The sequence below is a fragment of the Poecile atricapillus genome, chromosome 10, assembly GCF_030490865.1.
Source record: "Poecile atricapillus isolate bPoeAtr1 chromosome 10, bPoeAtr1.hap1, whole genome shotgun sequence".
NCBI classification, from domain to species: domain Eukaryota; kingdom Metazoa; phylum Chordata; class Aves; order Passeriformes; family Paridae; genus Poecile; species Poecile atricapillus.
In genome coordinates this window covers 20,587,064-20,607,229 of record NC_081258.1, presented here as the reverse complement: position 1 = coordinate 20,607,229, position 20,166 = coordinate 20,587,064, and the positions used below count along the sequence as shown (strand labels likewise).

The 20,166-nt window shown below is 65.6% G+C and overlaps 3 protein-coding genes across 4 annotated transcripts in view; 1 reads left to right on the top strand and 2 right to left on the bottom strand.

The window, feature by feature from the left end:
• The first annotated feature begins 1,303 nt into the window (after nt 1-1,303).
• Nucleotides 1,304-5,027, top strand: SLC22A31 (solute carrier family 22 member 31). Its single transcript, XM_058846351.1, has 9 exons — nt 1,304-2,134; nt 2,606-2,709; nt 2,786-2,940; nt 3,139-3,307; nt 3,586-3,707; nt 3,788-3,896; nt 3,982-4,193; nt 4,303-4,414; nt 4,499-5,027. The coding sequence occupies exons 1-9, from the start codon at nt 1,319-1,321 to the stop codon at nt 4,845-4,847; spliced, it is 2,148 nt and encodes a 715-aa protein (XP_058702334.1). The 5' UTR covers nt 1,304-1,318; the 3' UTR covers nt 4,848-5,027.
• A 130-nt stretch (nt 5,028-5,157) lies between these two features.
• Nucleotides 5,158-10,854, bottom strand: CDH15 (cadherin 15). The gene is made up of 14 exons (XM_058846350.1): nt 10,726-10,854; nt 8,952-9,095; nt 8,677-8,832; nt 8,456-8,600; nt 8,210-8,370; nt 7,905-8,033; nt 7,601-7,786; nt 7,279-7,532; nt 7,058-7,200; nt 6,749-6,985; nt 6,441-6,680; nt 5,871-6,007; nt 5,636-5,791; nt 5,158-5,561 (listed from the first exon to the last, which is right to left on the bottom strand). The coding sequence occupies exons 1-14, from the start codon at nt 10,774-10,776 to the stop codon at nt 5,364-5,366; spliced, it is 2,337 nt and encodes a 778-aa protein (XP_058702333.1). The 5' UTR covers nt 10,777-10,854; the 3' UTR covers nt 5,158-5,363.
• Nucleotides 10,855-14,726: 3,872 nt separating this feature from the next.
• Nucleotides 14,727-20,166, bottom strand: part of ACSF3 (acyl-CoA synthetase family member 3) — a 51,135-nt gene continuing 45,695 nt past the window's right edge. The window contains exons 8-10 of one of the 2 annotated variants that reach the window (XM_058846352.1): nt 17,264-17,398; nt 16,673-16,784; nt 14,727-15,305 (exon numbers count right to left, since the gene is read on the bottom strand). In XM_058846352.1, coding sequence (XP_058702335.1) covers nt 15,188-15,305; nt 16,673-16,784; nt 17,264-17,398 — 365 coding nt within the window. In that variant the 3' untranslated portion in view covers nt 14,727-15,187. The remainder of the gene's footprint in view (nt 15,306-16,672; nt 16,785-17,263; nt 17,399-20,166) is intronic. The other variant, XM_058846353.1, reaches the window with a different exon arrangement.

The following is a 20,166-nucleotide window of genomic DNA, read 5'->3' as shown; positions in this document are numbered from 1 at the left end:
GATCCCAGTGCCTTTCCAAGACCTCTGTTCCTTCCTTCCTCCTCCTGCCCAGCCTCTCCTGACAGCTGCAGCTGCCAGCCCCAGGCAGGAGTGAGAGGTGGCCCCCACTGCCAGCTCTGGGATCTCAAACTTCCTCTGTTGGGTTTTCCAGGTGCTCCTGCTGGCCAAGTGTCTCAGCTGCCGCTTTGGAAAGCAAAGATGTTCAAATGCCACTTGTTCCTCTGCTGGCTGGGGGGACCAGAGGGGACCCCTGGATTCAGCCCCCAGCTCCCCCCTCACTGCCTCCAGCTTTGCAGCCACTTGAGGAATTTTCCACGGTCGGGGCAGGGGGATGCTGGAGGTTTTCACTCCAGCACATCACAGCAGCTTTGGAGAACCAGGGGGGTCCCACTGTGCCCTGGCCAGCCCTCAGCCCCTGCCTTGGCTCCGCTGGCACCGGGACTGGGGCTCACACAGCCACAGCAGGACGGGCAGTGCCATGTCCCAGCTGCAGCCAGAGGGATTTTCCCCCCATCCTTGTCCTGGGCTGTGGGATGGGTGTGGTGGGCACTGGAGCGAATGCTGGGACCGGGAGCTGCTCCTGTGTCAGAGGCCTCAAGAAAGCTTAATTTCCATCCTTGGTCTTTATTTTGTTAAACAGCCATAAATTTGTCTCTGTAGTCACAGAGAGGCCTTTTATGAGCGTCTAAAACTGGAAAGTCCCATAGGTTCATCTGCCCGCGGTGCTGGTGACCTTGGGAGTCCCCAGGGTCAGTTTTCCTCCCGGTGCTGTAACTCCCCAGACGTGTGCGGGGGTGTGGATCCCTCAGATGGGAGCAAAAAAATGCAGATGGGATTTTTTTATTTTTTTTAGTGTGATTTTCAACGTGATTTTGCAGATGGAGTTTTTCCACCATTGCAGGTCTGAAGCTGAGCACCCGAGTGATGCTGCTGCCCCCAGAAATTCGCGTTTGTGAGTAGATTTTAAAAGGAAGAGGGAAATAAAGGCAGTTTGCAGTTTGGCTGCGCTGCTGGCTCTTCCCACGGGCTCACGTGGTGCCAACACGTTCCCTTCCCGAGGGGGTGTCACAGTTCCCACTGGCCCCTCTGAGCTTTGGGGGGACCTGGGTGCATTTTTGGGTGTTCACAGATGGGTTCTGGAACCCCCGGCTGCACCCCTGGACCCCCGACAGCAGCTGGGCCGGGGGTCCCCCAGTCTGAGAGGGGTCTGGAGCACCTGGGTGGGGGGAACTGGGGTAGGGGCTGTGAATCGGGGCTGGGGAACGAGCAGGGCTGGGGGAGAGCAAACTGGGGCTGAGGTGAGGCTTGGAGAACCAAAATGGGGGGCTTGGGAGGAGGCAAACCAGGCTGGGGGAGCTGGGTCGGTGTTGGGGGGAACAAAGCAGAGCTGGGGTTTGTGAACCGGGCTGAGAGGCAAACCAGGCTTGGGGCGATCAGACCGGGACTGAGCATCGTATCGCGGGGGAGCGAACCGGGACTTGGCGGGTCCGAACCGGGGCTGCGGGGTCCGAACCGGGGCTGCGGAGTCCGAACCGGGGCTGGGGGCTCGAGTTCCGGAGGGAGCGTCCGGGGCGGTGCCGCGGGGCGGGTCCGGCCGGTGCCGCCCCACCTGGCGGCGCCGACCCCGAGCGCTCTGCCTGTGCCGGTGCCGGTGTCGGTGCCGGTGTCGGTGCCGGTGCCGGTGTCGGTGCCAGTGTCGGTGTCGGTGTCGGTGTCGGTGTCGATGCCGGTGTCGCTGCCGGTACCGGTGTCGGTGTCGGTGTCGCTGCCGGTACCGGTTCCGGTGGCCGCGGCGATGGCGCTCGGGGGGTCGCGGCCGCGGGGCCGGCGGGCAGCGGGGGGCTGGGTGCCGTGCTTGGCGCTGGCTCTGGGCTGGGCGCTGGGGTGGGCGCTGGGCACGGAGCCCCCGCACCGCTGCCGCCCCGACACCGCTCTGCTGCCGCCGCCGCTCCGCCGCCTCGGGGGCCCCGCGCTGCTCCGCGCCGCCGTTCCGCGCCTCCGCGGCGGCTGGAGCCCCTGCCAGCTGTACCGATACCCCCACGGAGACCCCCGGCCCAACGGCACCGGGCCCTGCACCCGCGGCTGGCACTACGCGCTGCCCGCCGCCGGGCTCCGAGCCAACCTCGTCACACAGGTGGGGTTCGGGGGGTGGGACTGGGGGGCTCCCGGGGCTGGGGACAGCGGGGGACCCCCGGGCCTGGGGCAGCCTGCGCTGCTGGAGGGGGCTGAGGGTTCCCTTGGGTAAAGGAGGGGATAAGGGAGGGGCCTGGGAAAGCTGGGGGGTGAATACCTGCGAGGAGCCGGGGGCAGCAAATGGGGGGTCCCAGCCACCGGAGCAAGCTGGGGACTCCAGTAAAGGATCCCACGGGAAAGCTCTGGGTCAGGGGGAGCGAGGTGAACGACCCCATGGAAGGGTTCGGAGCTGAGGGGCTGGAGGGCTCTTGGAGTCACCTGTACTGTCCCCTCACATGTGTCCCCCAATTTCTGTTTGTGGGGTGGAGGCTCTCCAGAAGCCCTCCAGGCCCATCCATCCCAGCCCTGTGGGCAGTGCCAGGGGGTCTGCCAAGCCCCCCAGGCTGACCCCTCCCTGCTGTGTCCCCCGCAGTGGGACCTGGTGTGTGCCTCTCGCTGGAAGGTGCCCCTGGAGCAGAGCACGCACCTGCTGGGCTGGGCACTGGGCAGTGTCACCGCCGGCCTGGCCTGTGACAGGTAGTGGGGGTCCCCGGGGAGCCCCCGCGGGCAGGGGGCACCGTGCCCAGCCCCTCTCACAGCCCGTCCCTGGCAGGTTCGGCCGCCGTCCCACCTTCCTGCTGTCCCTGGCGCTGGCCGTGCCCCTGGGGCTCGGCGTGGCACTGGCTGTGGATTTCCTCATGGTCCTGGTGGCACGGCTGCTCTTCGGGGCCGCGCTGGCAGGAGCTTTCCTCGCCCTCTACGTGGCACGTGAGTGTGATGGGGGCGTCCAGGGGGGTGTGCGGACTGCGGATGCTCCGGGATGCTCCGGGATGCTCCGGGATGCTCCGGGATGCTCCGGGCTGTGGGATGTGCCAGGGTGCGGGACGGTCTGGAGCGCAGGATGCTCCAGGGTGCGGGATGCTCCGTGTCCTCGGCACCCACTGTGGCCCCCTGACCCCCTGCCAGGGCTGGAGCTGTGTGACCCCCCGCACCGGCTGGGGGTGACAATGGTGGCCGGATTCTTCTGGATCGCCGGGGAGCTGCTGCTGCCGGGGCTGGCCCTGCTGTGCCGGGACTGGCGGGTGCTGCAGGGCGCTGTCACCATGATCCTGGCCCTGCTGGCCGCCTGCTGGTGGTAAGGACCCCCCCCCCCCCGGGTAGGGGGCTGCGCTGTGCCCCGGGGGCCGGTGCCCCGGTCCCAGCCCGGCACACCCTGCCCAGGGCCGCGGTGGGGATCAGAGGCCACTCGGGGCTCTCCAGAGGAGTGGGAACCTCCCCACCCTGGGTAAATGTTTGCTCAGGTTTGAAGCTGAGGGTTTCTGGGCAGCGTTGCTTTGAAGCCGGGTGGGAAGGTCAGTGCTGGAGGGTGGCCAGGCCCATGGGAAGCCCGGTGACCCGACACTCGTGCCCCAGGTGCCCGGCACTGCTGCTGGAGTCACCGCGCTGGCTGCTGGCCACGCGGCAGCTGGAGAGGGCCAGGAAGACCCTGCAGGCGCTGGCCGAAGACAACTGTCCCCAGGACAGCCTCCTCACGGGTGCGTGGGGGGCTCCGAGCCGTGCCTCTGGGGGTGCTGTAACAGAGCCGGCTCTACCCTGCGTTCCCTTCTCCCGGCAGAGCTGGAGGCCCTGTCCGAGGGGCCCCCGCGGCCCCGGTACCACTCTGTCTGCGAGATCTGCAGCACCAGGGTCATCTGGAAGAACGGCGTCATCCTCGGCTTCGCGGCGTGAGCGCCGGGGGGTGGCGGCAGGGTGGTGATGGGGCGGGGGGTCCCACTCGAGGCCCCCTGACCCCTCGCTGCTGTCCCTTAGGTTCATCGGCTCCGGCATCCGCCACTGCTTCACCCGCAACCTGGTCCCCCACCTGCCCCTCTTCTCCTCCCACCTGGTGCTGGTGGGCACCGAGGCCGCCGCCTGCCTCTTCGTGTGCCTGACTGCCGAGCGCTTCGGGCGCCGCGCCATCCTCCTGCTCTGCACCGTCCTCACCGGCATCTCCTCCCTGCTGCTGCTGGCCCTCACCCAGTGTAAGACCCCGGCGGGACCCCCGGCACGCAGCCCCCAGCCCGGGGAAGAGAGGGTGCCTGTCGAGGTGGGTGCGGGATTTGCCCCCTGATGTGCTTCGCCTCCTCCCAGACCTGCTGGAGCTCATTGTCCTGACCCTGTCCGTGGTGGGCACGGCCGCCTCCCACGCCGTCACCATGCTCAGCATCTTCTTTGCCAGCGAGGTTCTCCCCACCGTGATCAGGTAAGGGGGAGCTGCCCCCCTCTTGTGCCAGCCCGGAGCGGGGGGCACGGGGCAGGGCTCCCTCTGAGCGTGTTCCTCCCGCAGGGGCGCCGCCCTGGGCTTGGTCCTGGGGGCCAATTTCGTGGGCAAAGCCGCGGCGCCCATCACCGCCATCCCCAACAGCCGCGGCTTCTTCCTGCACCACGTCGTGTTCGCTTCCTTCGCCATCCTGGCCGTGCTCAGCATCATGTTACTGCCCGAGAGCCAGGGCCGGGGCCTGCCCCAGTCCCTGCAGGACGGCGAGAGCCAGCGCCGCCCGCCCCTGTTCCGCCGCCCCCCCCGCGAGGACCACCTGCCCCTGCTGGCCCCCCAAGCCATCCCCCACGACTATTCCCGCCTGGCCACCTCCACCAAGAGGATGCTGCGCTCCCCGGACGCCCCCCGCGAGATGTAGCCGTGCCCCCCGCGCTCCCCGGGGGTCTCCCCGCTGTCCGGGGGTGTTACGGGAGCAGCGCCCACCCCGCGCTGGGGCCGGATCCCTGCCCAGGAGCAGCGGCGCTGGGAGCCCCGGGGCGGGGGTGAAGCCCCCCCGGGGGTGCTGCCGGCTCCCAATAAAAGTGCCTTGTTTCTACGGGTCGCTGCTGTGGGGGGGTCACACACTCCCGCCACCGACCCCCGCTCTTTATTAGGGGGTGACCACCCCCTCCCCAGCTTTGTGGGGCTCACCCGGGCGTCCCCCCCGAGGTTTGCTGAGCTGGGCTCTGCGGGGTGGGTGCGCACCCCCGCACGGCGGCCTCTCGTTGCACACGCGTGTGCAAAGCCGCTCTAGCCGGGTATCCCGTGCGGGTCCGTGCGTGAAGCCGCTGCCCCTGGGCATCTCCTGTGCTCCTGGGCGTGTTGGTGTGTGAGCTGCCCGCTGTCCCGTCCCCTCCCCGGGCACTGGGGTGTCCCCTCCTGCCCCCCAGCCCCGCTAGTGCCCGTAGAGGTCGGCCAGGCGGCGGAAGCGGGGCCCCCACTCGCTCAGGTAATCGTAGTCCTGGTCCTCGTCCGTCAGGCTGGACACGATGGAGCTGAGGGGGCTGGCGACCGAGCCCGAGCCCTCGTAGTCGTAGATGAGGGCGGTGTCATAGGGGGGCACGCTGGGGTCACTGTCAGCCGCCTCCAGCCCCTGCAGGGTCAGGGGTCACGGTCAGCCCTCCGCCCATGGGCGGCTGAGGGCACGGGCGCCGGGCCCTGACCCACCTCGTTGATGAAATCCTCGATGTCGGAGGGGCTGCTGGGCAGCTTGCGGGGGGCCAGGGGGGTCCCGGAGCTGAGCGGGGCGTCCCTGCGCAGGGGGGGCTTGGCCCGGGGGGAGAAGAGCTCGGGGTGCCGGAGCTGGTTGATGTCGTAGGCGTCCTGCGGGGCCGGGAGGGGTTTAGAGGTGCAGGGCTGAGTCGCGGACCCCCGGGACCCCCCTGCCATGGGGCCTGCTCACCTGGTCCTCCTCGCCCCCGCCCTGCTCGTCGTAGTTGAGGATGTTGTCGCGCATGTCGTCCCGAGAGCGCTGCAGGAGCCCCTTGCGCAGAGCCCGGCGGCGCCCGCGGACCCGCGCAGCGCCCAGCCCCGCCAGCACTGCGGGGACACGGGGACATGGGACATGGGGACACATGGCGTGTGGGCAGGTGGAGGCACGGGGGACACGGGGTGATGGCTGGGGTGGGATGCAGTTGGGCTGGGAGGAGGGGTAAGGGTGGGGGTAGGGGTTGGGGTGGGTTTGGGGTGGGGTTGGGGTGGGAATGGGGTGGGGTTGGGGTGGGCAATGAAGGAAATGGCTACGGGGGTCTCGATTGAGGTCAGAAGGGGTTGCTGGGTAGGGGGGAGGTGTTGAGGGTCATGGGTTGGGTTGGGTGGGAGGCCAGGACCAGGATGGGGTGATGGGAGGGGGTCAAGGTGACAGAATGTGCTGGGGGGGTTCGGGAGGGGTTCGGACCAGGACCAGCACAGGGCTGGGGTGCCGGGGGGCGGGATGGAAGGGTGGGGGAAGGACGGTGGGGGTCTCACTCACCAAGGAGGAGGATGGTGCTGCCCAGGATGATCATGAGCGCCCCGAGGGTGATGCCGGCCCCGGCGGTGGCCGCGGCCAGGACCCCGTCCAGGCAGGTGCCGTCCCGGCCGCAGTGACACACCGAGACGTTCAGCAGCTGCTGCTGCTCCCGCGGGGGGGTCCCCGAGTCCCGGAGCAGCAGCGGGAGCGAGTAGGGCCCCTCGGGCAGCTCCGCCAGCACGGCCAGCACGGCGTGGGTCACTGCGGGGTAGGCAGGGGGTGAGCGGGACCCTCTATGCAGCATCCCCCCCTCCCCGGCTCACCCTCACCATTGAAGCGGGCGAGGCTCCAGTTGCGGGCGAGCTGGGGGTGCTGGGGACTGAGCTGGAAGTGGAAGGGGGCTCCATGGGGGGGTCGGTCATCGTCGGTGGCCCCCAGGAGCAGGGTCCCGCCGCGTCCCGGCCGCCCGCAGAGCACCCCGGCCTGCGGCTGCAGCTGCGGAGCGTGGTCGTTCACTTCCAGGATCTCGATGGAGAGGGTGCCGGTGGCCGAGAGCGGGGGCTCGGCTGGGGACAGAGCAGAGGGGTCAGCGGGGGCGGCGGGGGCCAGGGGGGCAGCGGGGGCGGCTGCTCGCTCACCATCGTCGCGGGCGAGCAGCAGGGCGATGTACCAGCCGCCCTGCAGGAAGGCGGACGGGTGCAGCAGCTCCCGCTTGGTGCGGACGGTGCCGGCGTGCGGCTCCAGCTGCAGCCAGTCCGCGGGGTCGTAGAGCAGCGCGTAGCTGTGGGCGAGGGGGGCGTGAGCCATCCCCCAACCCCCGCCCGGGTGCCGGGGGCGGCGGGAGGGCAGCGGGACTCACGTGAGGGTCTGGATCTGGTGGGTGTCGGGGTCGCTGGCGGTGTAGGTGGTGATGGGGGTGCCCGGAGGTGTCCCCTCCAGGACGCTGATCCGCCGCGGGTTCTCGCGGAACACGGGAGCCTCGTTGACGTCCCGCACCCGCACCCGAACCGTGGCCAGGGCCCGGGGGCTGGCGGGGACCGAGGGCTCCAGAGGCCGCTCGTTCTGCACCGACACCGTCAGCTCGAAGCGGTCCCGCACCTCGTGGTCCAGCGGCTGCGGGAGGGGCCAGGGGTCAGCCGAGCCTTGAGACCCCCGGTGCCCCCCGGCTGCCCCGTGCCCACCTTGACCACGGAGAGCACGCCGTCGTTGGTGTGGGGGTCGGTCCGGATGGCGAAGGCGCCCTCGGGGTCGCCCTCCAGGATGGTGAATTTGGCCAACCAGCTGGGCGAGCCCGCCAGGTCCTTGTCGTGAACAAAAACCTTGCCCACGTCCACACCCGCCGCCTGTTCTTCCACCTCCATGGAGAACTGGGGGAGAGAGATGTGGGGTGGGCTCTGCCCCTTTGGGGTGCTGCAGTCCCCCGGGGGGGGGGCAGCTCCCGCCCCGCTGACCCCGGCACGGCCCCGTAGCCCCCCCGACCGCTACCTCCTCCTTGGTGAACTCGGGAGGGTTGTCGTTGATGTCCTCCAGGTAGATGACGGCCATGGCCGTGGTGGTCAGCCCGTCCCCGGACATGTCGGCCGCCTGCACCGTCAGGTTGTACACCCCCATGGTCTGCGGGGAATGAGGGGGGCGGAGCTGAGCCCCTCCAGCCCCCAGGGAACACAGGGATCCCCCAGCTGCTGCCCACCCACCCCGCTCCATGGACGGAGCTGTGGTTTCACCACGTGGGGTGTCCGTGGCTGCCCCGGGTCCCCCCCAGTCCCAGCGGGGTGAGCCCATCCCGCTACCTCCCGGTCCAGGCCGGGCCGTGCGGTGCAGATCTCCCCGGTGGTGGCGTTGATGCTGAACATCCCGGCAGAGCCCTGCTCCAGGATGGAATAGCGCAGAGCCGCGTTATCCGTGTCGGGGTCGTCGGCGTCGGTGGCATCCACCGTCATCACACAGGTCCCTGTGACCGCAGGAGCGCCCGTGGGTGCCGGCACAGGGCTGGCTCGGTCCCCCCAGCCCAGCCCAGCCCCCCCGGCTGGCCCCACCTGGCTCAGCCCCCTCCAGCACACGCCCGGTGAACACGTCCTGCCGGAAGAGCGGCCGGTTGTCATTCTGGTCCACCACGATGATCTCCAGGTCAGTGGGGTCCTCCAGGGTGACACCGCCCAGGTCCAGTGCGAAGGCTCTCAGCTGTGGGTGCAGAGCGGGGGGGTCGGGGTCTGGCTGCGGACCCCGGGGGGGCTGTGGGCAGCAGGAACATCCTTACCCGGTAGCGATCGTTCTCCTCCCGGTCCAGCATGGCGTTGAGGAAAACCTTCCCGCTGAACTTGTCGATGGAGAAGATGCCCAGGGGCTCCTCATCTACCCCCGGCCCTTTGATGCTGTAGATGACCCCTCCGGGCTGCTGCTTGTCTGACTTGATCTGCCCCAGGAAAATCGGGGCTGGGGTCCCAGGCTGGGGGTCTGTCCCCTGTGCAATCCCCCTGCCCGAGGTGTCCCCGCCCTGCGGGCCGGGAGGGAGGGTGGGGAGCTCTCAAATACCTGCACCAGGAGGTGGGGGATGCGCTTGTGGTTCTCCGAGACACTGATGGGCGGGATCACCCAGGCCCTCTTCACCCGCCGAGGGGCCTCGTGCTGCCGCCAGGCCTGGGGGGCTGCAGCGCCGGGCTGGGCTGGGCTGGCACCCTGGGGGCACACGGTGCTGCCAGTGACCCCCAAACCTCCGGAGTGGGGCAGAATGCCAGGGCAGCGGGCGGGGGCTGCACCTGGGCTGGGTGTGCAGTGGGGTACACGGTGCTGGGGGGCTCAGTGCTGATGGGGTTGGGTCTGGCGGAGTGCAGAGGCCACCCAGCTTCTCCAGGAGCCTCGTGTCAGTGTCCCCTGGCACCCCGGTGTGATGGTGATGGGTGTCCTGCTGGGCTCACCAGGAAGGGCTGCCCCACAAATGACCCCGGTGGTGCCCTGGGCATGGGCTGTGCCCCACAGGACCCCTGGGGGGGCACCTCGGGCAGGCAGCACCTACCGTGGTCTCCCCCCCATGTCACCGTCACCACACGGATGTGGCAGTGAGGGTGGGGGCCAGGGATCAGTTCGGGCTGTCACCGTGACCTGGGGGACAGGGCTGGGCTGCTGGGGGGAGCAGAGGGAGTTGGGGGCCTGGGGTGGAGCTGGGGGCTGTGAGGGATGGAAACAAGGGGAACAGGGGTGCTGGTGGGCTGTAGTGGGGTCAACGAGCTATGGGGACAAGGATGGGTTGTGGGGATGTGCGAGACAAAGGTCAGGGATTTGGGGGGATTGTGGGGGGGGCCCGGAGCCATGGGGAGTGTGGGAGGTGGCAGCTGGGGGTGGGGAGGGGCCAGGGAACCTCGCATGCAGCCGCCGCCCCCCAGCCGCATTCCTCCCTTTCCTGCCCCGGGGACAGGCGCTGTCCCCCCCGCCCCGAGGAGGGAGCACATCTGGGCAGCGCCCGCCTTGCACCCACATCTGTGCCCAGCTGTGCCTGCACCGCTGGCTGCCGAGGAGCCCTGGAGCCCCAGGGGCCGCGTGTGCGCCCTGATGGGGGACGGGTGGCTGTGCCGGGGGTCCCAGGGATGGGGATGGGGGGGGTGGGCTTGTACCAGCCCCACGGCGTGAGTAGGACAAGGGGCTGGTTCCGAGGCTCAGGGGCTGTGCTGTGGCCTCCAGGTCTTTCTCTGAGCCCTTCTCCAGCAGGAGAAGCCCCCTGCCCGTCCCTGGGGGCCGCTGGAGCTGGGAGGGTTCGGGATGTGAGGGAGGGACACTGGGGACCCTGTTCTTGTGGGGGCTGCCTTGCAGATCCCCTTTCCTTCCCTTGCCCTGAAGCAGCCGAGCACAGGATCCAGGCCAGAATCCCAACGGCCCCATGTGGCTCAGGCCCGAGACCAGGATGAGGGGCTCTGGGGGGATGTGAGCGGGCAGGGGGGTGCAGGGGGGTCTGGGACCACAGTCGGGGTGGATAAAAGAGGAGCAGGGTGTCTTTAAATGCCTAACCCTCCCCCAGATCCCATCTCAGCCCATCCCGGTCACAGGCGCGGGCAATGTGCCGGAGCCGCAGGCCCCCCCCTGCCACCGCCATCTGTGGGGTGGGAAATGCCTCAAGAGGGGCTCCGAGCCCCCATCACCCCCAGCCCCATCCCCGCTGCCCCCAAGGACGAGCCTCCACGCGGTTTGGGGTCCGGCCGATCCCCGGCTCTGCCTGCAGGCTCCCCATCCCAGCCAGCCCTCCCGGGGCACGGAGCTGGGGGTCCCCATCCCACCCGCTCCCACCCCGTCCCCTCGGGGTCCCCGCGCCCCTTACCCGAGCGCAGAGAGGGGCGAGCAGGCAGGCGAGGAGGAGCGGGGGGCCCATGGCGGAGCGGGGCACAGCCCGGCCGCCGGCCCCGAGCTAAAATAGCGGCGGGACTGGCTGAGTGACAGCACATGTGCTGCGGGCACCCGACCCCCCCCGCGGGCAGCTGGCCCCGCCGCCCCCGGCCCGCAGCCCCTGCCCTGCCCGGCCCGGCGGGGGCCCGACGGGGGAGATGCGGGGGGCGTGGAGGGATGCAGGGGGGCGCGGGGGGGTCCCCGCTGGCCGGGCCGGGGGTGCGCAGCCCCGGGCAGGGCGGGCGGAACGCGGCAGCTGCCGCCGGGCGCGCTCCGGGGATGCCGCGACGGGGCGGGCGGGAGGGGGAGACCCGGGCCCGCTGCCCCCCCCGGCTGCTCCGGAGCCGGGACAAGGACCGGCATCGGCACCGGGACAGGGACCGAGACAAGGACAGGGACCAGCTCTGGCAGCGGGACAAGGACTGGCATCGGCGCCGGCACCGAGACAGGAAGAGGCTCCGACACCGACAGTGGGACAGGAGCCTGGACCGGGACCAGAACCGGGATCAGGACAGGGAGAGGGACCAGAACCGATTCTTCTCTCCCCGCTCGGCCGCGCCTCCCGTCGGGGCGAGCCTGCCCGTCTATTCCCGGCCGTTCCCGGTGCCATCCATCAGTGTTGGCGTCGGGGCCCGTCCCAGTGCGGGGTCGGGGTCGGGACCGGCAGCATCCCGCGGTCTCCTGGTCCCGCCGGGTTCCCACCGGCCGGGGGCTGCTCCGGGAGCCCCGACAAGGCTCTTGGCCCCCGCTGTCTGTACCGGCGCTGTCCCCCGACCCCCCGGTCCCGGTGCTTCCTCCGACCCCCCCTGCCAGTCCCAGTGCTGCTCTCGGCCCCTGCGGCCGGTCCTGGTGTTTCCCCCGAGCCCCGGTGCCTGTCCCGGTGTTTTCCCCGAGCCCGGGTGCCTGTCCCGGTGCCGCCGCCGTGCAGTGGCACCAGGTGGCAGCATCGTCGCGGGCACCGGCCCCGGCCCCGGTCCCGGCGGTGCTCGCAGCTCGCGGTGCCGCACCGGGGAGCGACCCCAGCCCGCCCGCCGGGGGTCCCGGGGGTCCCGGTGCAGCAGCGATGGAGAGCCGCGAACCCCCGCGCAGGGCGAAGGGGTCGAGGGGTTCTTGCCCTCCCGGGAAAGCGAGTCCTGGGCCTGGCAGGGAAGCGTACAATGTGTCGGTGACACTGGTGGCACCATCTCGTCCCTGCTCGGCAGCTGTGGGGACCCCCGCCCCGAATTGTGCCTTCCTGGGAACAAAGCCCTCGGTGCCCCCCCCGTGCGGGTCACGAGGACGGGGGAACAAGGCTTAGGAAAAGGGACAGAGGAAGAGGGATGCAGGATGTGTCCTGTCCATACCCAGGAGCTGAGGGATGGTGGCAGGGCTGTCGGTGTCCCCAAGGACGTGTCACGAGCGGGTGAGCGCCGGGCACGGGTGACCCGCGGCGTGGCCGGGCCGTGGCTCGGGCAGCGGCGCTCACTTGCCCGTCTGTCTGTCCGATCCCATCCGTCCGCGCCGCTGCCCCGTCACCCCGCATCAGTGTCAGGGCGAGGAGCCGGCCCGGCGGCGCTGGCCGGGGGTCCTGGCGGCTGCCCCTGACGAGCCGTGGCAGCGGGGCGGCCGAGCAGATGTTCCCTGCCACCGGCACGGCGGCGCGGGGGTGGCAGATGTGACAGGCTGTGACAAGGCGCCAGCCCCGCTCGTGGGGACGGGGCTGCGGGGGGATCAAGGCAGCGGCTGCAGCACGACAGGGACCCCCGGGTCCCCTGCTGTCCCCGCACTGACACCTCCTGTCCCTTCAAACCGGGGCTCCCACTGCAGCACAGCGATTTGGGGTCCCACAAATCGAAAGGGGTACAACTCGCCTCGCTGCTCTGGGTGCTGGCTCACTCCATTTTGGAGGGTTCCCCAAGCGTCAGGGGTGGTGGGAGCAGTTGTACCCCACAGTTTTTGATGGAACCAGTTTGACCCCACAGTGTGTGGTGGGACCAGTTTGACCCCACAGCGTGTGGTGGGACCAGTTGTACCCCACAGTGTGTGGTGGGACCAGTTTGACCCCACAGTGTGTGGTGGGACCAGTTTGACCCCACAGCGTGTGGTGGGACCAGCCACAGCTCCAGTGCAGGGGCAGCTGGACCCGTCACGACCCCAGTGTGGCACCAGCCGTGTCCCTCACGTGTGGTGCAGTGGGACCAGCTGTGACCCCGGGGCAGCGACTGGGGGTCAGGGCAGTGCCCAGGAGGGCAGAGGGAGCAGCTGGGAGTGCAGAGGTGCCACACACCGGCACAGCCCCATAAAGCCACCGGAGCTTGGATTTTATATGGCAATAAAAGATAATGTCAGCTATAAAGTGCTGGAGCGGGGGGGACAGAGGGGTCCTCGTCCCCAGCTCCTCGGGGACACCCCAGCAGGGCAATTCCTCCTCGGGCCGAGCGGGTCCCCAGCTGCCCCAGGCTTGGGGACACCCCCGGCACTGTCACAGGCTGAGGTTACGTGCGCTAAAGCTGCTGCTTTGGGTTGTTGTTGTTGTTGTTTTAATGGTTTTATTGGGTGATGCTGGGCCGGGCCTGGCAAGCCCTAATGAAGGAGATTGATGGCTTAATCGCCTGCAGCCATTACCGGGTAATTGAATGGTTGTGTACATATGATCCCACCGCCAATGCCGAGGTGGCTGGCAGGAGAAGCTCTGGAGCTGGGGGGACACACGGAGCACCCCCTGCACCCCCAGGGATGGGGTGTGGAGGGAGCAGAGCCCACGGCCTTGGGACCCCCATCCATCCCCGCGGTCCCGGCTGTGTTGGGTGTTCCTGGAGGTCTCCAGGTTCATCCAGGGGGTCTCCAGGTCACCCCATCCAGCTCAGCTCCAGCCAGGCCACTGTGTGCAGGTGCTTTAATGAGGCTTTTGATGAACAGCTCCCACCCACAGGGATGAACAGCACGAGGGTCCAGCACGGATGGCAGCCCCAAACCGGGGGTCACCCCTGACCACCCTCCCTGCGGGAATCCCCGAAGAGTGAACCTGGCAGAGCCCCAGGCAGGTCCCTGCACTGAGGTGTGAGTCAAACTACTCATTCTGTGTGTGACAACCAGGTGTTTTACAGTATTTGCTACCTGTGATCATCCATCAAAGCAATCGATAGCGTTCCTGCAGAGTTTTATTAATGATCTTGTCACCGGGCTGGTGCGGGGTGCCCGGGGTTGTCGAGAATGATAGATCATTAAGAGCTTTTGCTGCTATTTATTCTCCAGTGACCTTGTCTCTCTCCATTGTTGCTTGCTTAAGAGTTATGAATGCGAGACATGATAATTTGATATTGATCTATTTGGTAAGTTAAAAAATTTACTGCATCGTTGATGTTTTAACAAAGGATCCGCTCGGGCCCTCCCGCTGGTGCTCGGCTGCACACGCGTCCCTGTGCCCGGGGGGTGGGACACTGAGAGGTGGCTCTGAGCTCTGCCTGTCCCTCGTGTCCCCATCTCCTTCTGAGCCTGAAGTACCGAAATCCAGGAGATGCCACAATGGGCAGAGTGAGAGGATGGACAGATCCCTGTGCAGTGGGGTGGAGAAATCCTGTCCCCATCCACATCCCCTTCCCCTTTTTCCCAGCCCCACTCTCATCCCATCCCCTCCCTGCCGGCTCTGGCCAGCACCATGTGCCTGCCAGTCTTCTCCATGTTCTCTACATGTCCTCCCAGATTTTTGGGGCTCTGGTGACCCTAACAAAGGAATCCCTCGTGTTTCTCCTGCCCTTCCTGTTGCTTCCAGAGCCTCATCAGCTGCTGGGAAAGGCTGGAGCTCCCTGTCACCTGCTCAGCACTGGGCAGGATCAGACCAGATGGACCCACTGGGGCTGGCAGCTCGTGTATGGAGTCACACAGGGACAAACTCCCATGAACAGAGGTGGGATTTACCAACAGCGCACTGGGATCACTCAGTGCTGGCAGATGCACTGGATAACACAGTCAGTACTTATGTGTGATTTTGAATTTATTTAGTTCTGCTGGGAAATCATTCCCTGTGAAATTGGTGAGGCCCTGGCAGAGGGTGCCCAGAGCAGCTGTGGCTGCCCCTGGATCCCTGGAAATGTCCCAGGCCAGGCTGGAGAGGGCTTGGAGCAGCCTGGGACAGTGGAAGGTGTCCCTGCCACGGCAGGGGGTGGAACATGATGAGCTTTAAGGTCCCTTCCAGCCTAAAACATTCTGGAATTCTCTGATTCCTACAAAGGGCTCCCACACAAGGAAGCCCTAACTGCAGCTCTGGCTCAGCTCAGCCAGGCAGGAAAAATCGTATTTTATTGGACATTATTCAAGGACTGGGCTGCAGTGAGCCCAGACCTGCCCAGGACCATCCCCGTGGCTCCTCCTCAGGGGCAGAGCGGCCGTGGGTCAGGGCCAAGACCCCCAGGTGGGCACTAGGCTGGGTAAAAGCGCTTCAGAAGCTCCTTCTTGTTGACTTTGCCCATCTGGTTGCGCGGGATCTCATCCACCACGATCAGCTCTGTCGGGATGGTGTAGGGAGCCATGGTGTCCCTGCAACACAAAACCGCAGCTGTTCCAGGTGGGGCAGGACGGGCTGAGCCTCCCCGGGAGCGCCCTCAGCCCCGCCTGCGACCCCCGCCCACATCCCAGCAGCACATTTAAGCTCAGCCCCTCTGGAGATGGGTGGTGGGATGGTTTTTTTTCCTCAGTCTGTCTCTGCAGGTAGCAGCTCATCCCTGGGGACTCCTCAGTGCCTGTCCCCGAGGGCAGGGACAGCAGCAGCGGTGTGAGGAGCGCAGGACCCCGCGTGTTCTTGTGCCGCTCCGGAGGGGACCGCGGGTGAGCCGCTCCCCCGGGAGCGTGCGGGGCATTTACCGGAGCTCATCAGCCCGGGGGCTCCTCCTGCTGCCCCTGTGCCACCAAGCTGGGGCCGTGCCCGGCTCCGGCAGCGCCCTGGCACTGATCCGAGTGTGAGATCCCGAGCCCCCGGAGCCCCGGCCGGCCGCCTCCCCCCGCCGCCAGCAGCACCCGGCCAGATGGAGCCGCTAACTCGGGATGGCGCCGGGGAGCGCCACCGGAGGCGAGAGCCGCAAAATGAATCACTCTGAAGAGGGACATGTGTCTCCTGCCAGGGAGTGCGAGAACGGGGGCCCATTGAACCTAAGTGACAGAAAAAATAAAGGGGAGAGACAGGGAGAGGCGGGCGGGGGCCGGAGCACAGCGCGACCCTCCGGGGCTTTGCGTTCAAGGGCACCGCAGCGACGTCCCTGTCACAGAGCTGGGGACAACGATGGAAGGGACGTGCAGGGAACGCTCTGGGAGAGGGGGAATGCAGGGGGGCTCAGCAAAGTCCCCTGCCTGACAGCAGCGACCCCCAGAACAGCCTGCGGGATCCCCAAGGGTACAGGTGGGGGATGAAGGGAACTCCTTGTTCCTGGCAAGAAATTTAGGGATGAGCAGCCACCTTAAACATAGTGAGCATCTCTCCTGTGAGGAAAAGCTGAGAGAGCTGGGCTTGTTCAGATGGGAAAAGAGGAGACTTTTTATGAGAGACTTTATAGAGCCTGGAGTGCTTGGACAACGGGGAGCGGCTTCAAACTGCCAGAGGGCAGGGATGGATGGGATACTGGGAAGGAATTGTTCCCTGTGAGGGTGGGCAGGCCCTGGCACAGGTGTCCAGAGAAGCCGTGGCTGCCCCTGGATCCCTGGAAGTGTCCAAGGCCAGCTTGGATGGGGCTTGGAGCAGCCTGGGACAGTGGAAGGTGTCCCTGCCATGGCAGGGGTGGCACTGGATGAGCTTTAAGATCCCTTCCCACCTAAACAACTCCATGACTCTGTGATCCTATGACAGTGTCCTGATGAGGACACTGCTGGCTTTGAGCCTGCTGTCCCTGTGTCCCTCCCCACGGGGGTCTCACCTGGCCCAGTCCTTCAGCTCCCTGACGGAGAGCATCTCGCCCTTGCGCAGCTTCACCACGGCGCTGACGCGCTGGCCCCACACCATGTCCGGGGGCCCGATCACCGCCACGTCTGCAGGGACAGCAGGGGCTGCACTCAGCAACCTCAGCAGCTCCACGTGGCCACAAGAGGGGTTCAGGTGTGAGGAGGAAAATGCCACGGGATGTCAGCACGGCAGAACACCGTGGGATTCTGTGCTGGCACAAGAGCAGAGCTTTTCACCGTGGAAAAGGCAGGAAGTTCCAGGATTTCAGGATTTGGAGTAAAGGGGGAGGAAAACGATGTAGAGAGTGGTGTGGAGCTGGGAACACCACTTCTGACCTCTTGCACAGGGTCATGCACAAGGGCAGGGCAGATCTAATTACAGCCTCATTTCCAAAATCAGCCCTGAGCTGCTGCCGACTCAGCTCTCGCCCTGGGAGATCAGGAGCTGTGGGATTTAAACATCCCCTCGTGGGAGGGGGCTCCAGGCATGAGCCCTTGGGAGTCTGATGCACCTGCTGAGGCCCCCAGAGCAGTGTCCCCTCTGGGCAGGGAGCAGGAGCACAGACCTGTGATGTGGGGGTGTGTGAGGAGGTGACGCTCCACCTCCAGCGCGCTGACTTTAAACCCTCCGTTCTTGATGATGTCCACGGAGGTGCGGCCCCTGATCCAGTACACTCCATCCTTGTACACTGCTGTGTCTCCTGGAAAACAAACAGCTCCATCAGAGGCTGTTCCCTCTGCCCTTCCTGGCGTGTGGCACCCTGGTGGTGCTGCAAGGGGGAATGGCTTCCCACTGCTACAGCAGGCGTAGATGGGATATTGGGAAGGAATCCTCCCCTGGGAGCGTGGGGAGGCACAGCTTGCCCACAGCAGCCGTGGCTGCCCCAGCCCTGGAAGTGTCCAAGGCCACGTTGGACAGGGCTTGGAGCCACCTGGAATAGTGGAAGGTAGAATGAGATGAGATTTTAGGGCCTTTCAAACAAAACCATCCTGTGATTCTGCAAAAAAAAAAAAAAAAAGGTGGGGAGTGACATTGGGAAAATGAGTTTGTTATGAGCAAGGTGTTTGGTCCAACCTGTCCTTCCCACAGGTGTGATTCCCATAATCAGCCCAGCCCAGGCACCACAGGATGTGGCAGCAGTGATGCTGTTTTCACAGCCCTTTTCCAGCTCACCTCTGGCACTGTGGAGTTGGGGTGAAGTGCAGCAAAGGCCCAGGGATTTACATTGCCAGGGCAAGGAAACACCAGAATCAGTCCTGAAAATCCAGGCTGTTCCCCAGAAGAGCTGTGTCCCTGCTCAGCTGGCACCTGCCAAAATCCTGAGCAGCTCAGCCAGAGGATGATTAATTGTTCCTGTATTTGCCTGCCCCTTGGCCCTCTGTGGATGTTGAAGGCAGTCTGGAATGTTCTGAAATTGGGGGAAAGTTTGAAACTGGGGCTCTCTGGGTGTTTGGCTGCTGGGAGTGGGAAGGAAGTTGTGGCTGCTGTGATGAAGTGCCTTCTGCACCCAGATGCTGTGGTGTGTGACTGACACACGATGGGACAGGGGACATTAATTAAACGGTGGCACTGGGAGACGCAGGAGCTGCTCATTCACACGGACAAGATGGGGAGAGGAGAGAGAATTCAGCCCTGGCTCAGTGGCACCCAGTTCCCATGTCATTCTTTGGGATGTCAGCACAGGAGAACAGCCACGTTTGCTTTTCCTCTGCCCTGATGGGGTGAATGATCCCTGCACAGTTCTCTCTGCTCCCCTCCCATCCCTGTGCTTCCCACACGGATCCCTCCATTCCACCGGCAGCACAGCACAGCGAGGGGATGTCACATTATTATTGTGACTATTGTGAGCTCCTGGGACCAGCTCTGTAATTCCCCCTGTCTCTTCCTTTTCATCTCCTCTCCAGCATCAGGTCCTGGCTGTCACTTCCCGCGCTGACAGCCCGGAGTGCTCTGGGGGACGCCATCCGCTGAGGACAGCCCCGTTACCCTCTGCCCTGCACCATCTGCTTCCAGCCCAGCACATCAGGCAGCCTCTGCAGTGCCACATCCAGCATTCCCCGCTTCCCAACCAGCAGGGAATTCCCAGGGAGTGGGAGAACTCTGGGTACTCCCAGACCAAGGAGACCAGTTAAAAGGATGCTGTATTTGCTCAAGGACTGTCCCCAGCAGTGCTGAGGGTCACTTCCAAGGTGGTGCTGCCCCGAGAGCCACAGCATGGACTGTGTCTGTCTTCCCAGGGCTCACAGGTGAGTCCCTTGCCCCATGAGCCCAGCAGCCCCTGTGGGCTGGTGCTGTGTTCCATCCATCCCAGCTGCTCCATCCAGTGGGATGCAGCTCACAACCACAACCAGCACTCCCTGCCCTCGGCCAGCTGCACCAGAAAAGGAATTTTGGCTGATTTGGTGTCTCTGACACCCCACCTCCTCCTCTGCCTGCCTGGGCCACTCCACCCAGCTCCTGTCAGCACACAAAGCCGTGGCAGCAGAACCTCACGGCACGTGGCTGACGCCGGAGCTGCTGAGGCCGTGGGATTATTGCTTCCCTGACAGCAGCCGGCACCGCTACCTTTGGATTTGTTTCAAGATGCTCAGTGGGCATCTGTTCTGTGAAATGTTAAAGGCTCTGCTGAGCTGCATGTTGAGCAGGCTCTGCGCCGGCGGGGGCTGCCCTTTGCTGGAGTTACAGGCGGTTATAGATACATTTATCCAGTTAAAAGCATAGAATTAGGGGAAGGTTTGGGTTGGAAGGACCTTAAAACCCATCCAGTGCCACCCCCTGCCATGGCAGGGACACCTTCCACTGTCCCAGGCTGCTCAAAGCCCTGTCCAAGCTGGCCTTGGGCACTTCCAGGGATGCAGGGGCAGCCAGAGCTGCTCTGGACAACCTGTTCCCACCCCTCACCACCCTCCCAACGAGATGCAGGAGACACGTGCAGTGGAGACCAACATCTCCCAACTCAAACTGCAGAGATTTCTGCCATGAGGTTCTTCAAGTTGCAAAATCCTCACTGCAAACACAAAAAGGCCCTTGGGACTCTTCTGTAGTTTGTGCACCTCCTTCACTGAGTGCTGAGACCTCGTGGGGACCAACAGGCTGCCCAAGCTGCTTCCCAGGATGTGGAGAACAAGAGCCCCTTTTGCTCCTTGAGCTGAGCTGCAGGATCAAGCCCTCACCTGTGTCAACACCCTCACCCACAGGGCAGTTTGTTCCTGGCAAACACAGCACAATTCCCACATCAAAGCTGCAACCAACTATTGACCTAGGGAACACTTTGGCTTGAGAAAAGCAATGCTGAGTGGCTTCAGGGAGCTCTGAGATAGCTGAAGTATGCATAAAAAAAGACTTTTTAGGTAATTCAGGTGACTTCAGCCTGGTCTAGATAGAGGCTCAGGAATGTTCTAGGATCTGCTGGACAAACAGGGATGGTGTTGGCCTCGCACTGGGGCTCTGTGAGTCCAAGAGTTCAAC

Bases quoted from the DNA above. Each gene is read 5' to 3' on its own strand.
- SLC22A31 (XM_058846351.1), top strand. From the start codon at position 1,319: ATGGGGGGCTTGGGAGGAGGCAAACCAGGCTGGGGGAGCTGGGTCGGT. The intron at 4,194-4,302 runs GTAAGACCCCGG...GCCTCCTCCCAG, and splicing joins GCTGCTGGCCCTCACCCAGT to ACCTGCTGGAGCTCATTGTC. The intron at 4,415-4,498 runs GTAAGGGGGAGC...TTCCTCCCGCAG, and splicing joins GTTCTCCCCACCGTGATCAG to GGGCGCCGCCCTGGGCTTGG.
- CDH15 (XM_058846350.1), bottom strand. From the start codon at position 10,776: ATGGGCCCCCCGCTCCTCCTCGCCTGCCTGCTCGCCCCTCTCTGCGCT. The intron at 8,833-8,951 runs GTATTTGAGAGC...TTCCTGGGGCAG, and splicing joins TCCCCCACCTCCTGGTGCAG to ATCAAGTCAGACAAGCAGCA. The intron at 8,601-8,676 runs GTAAGGATGTTC...CTGCACCCACAG, and splicing joins AGGAGAACGATCGCTACCGG to CTGAGAGCCTTCGCACTGGA.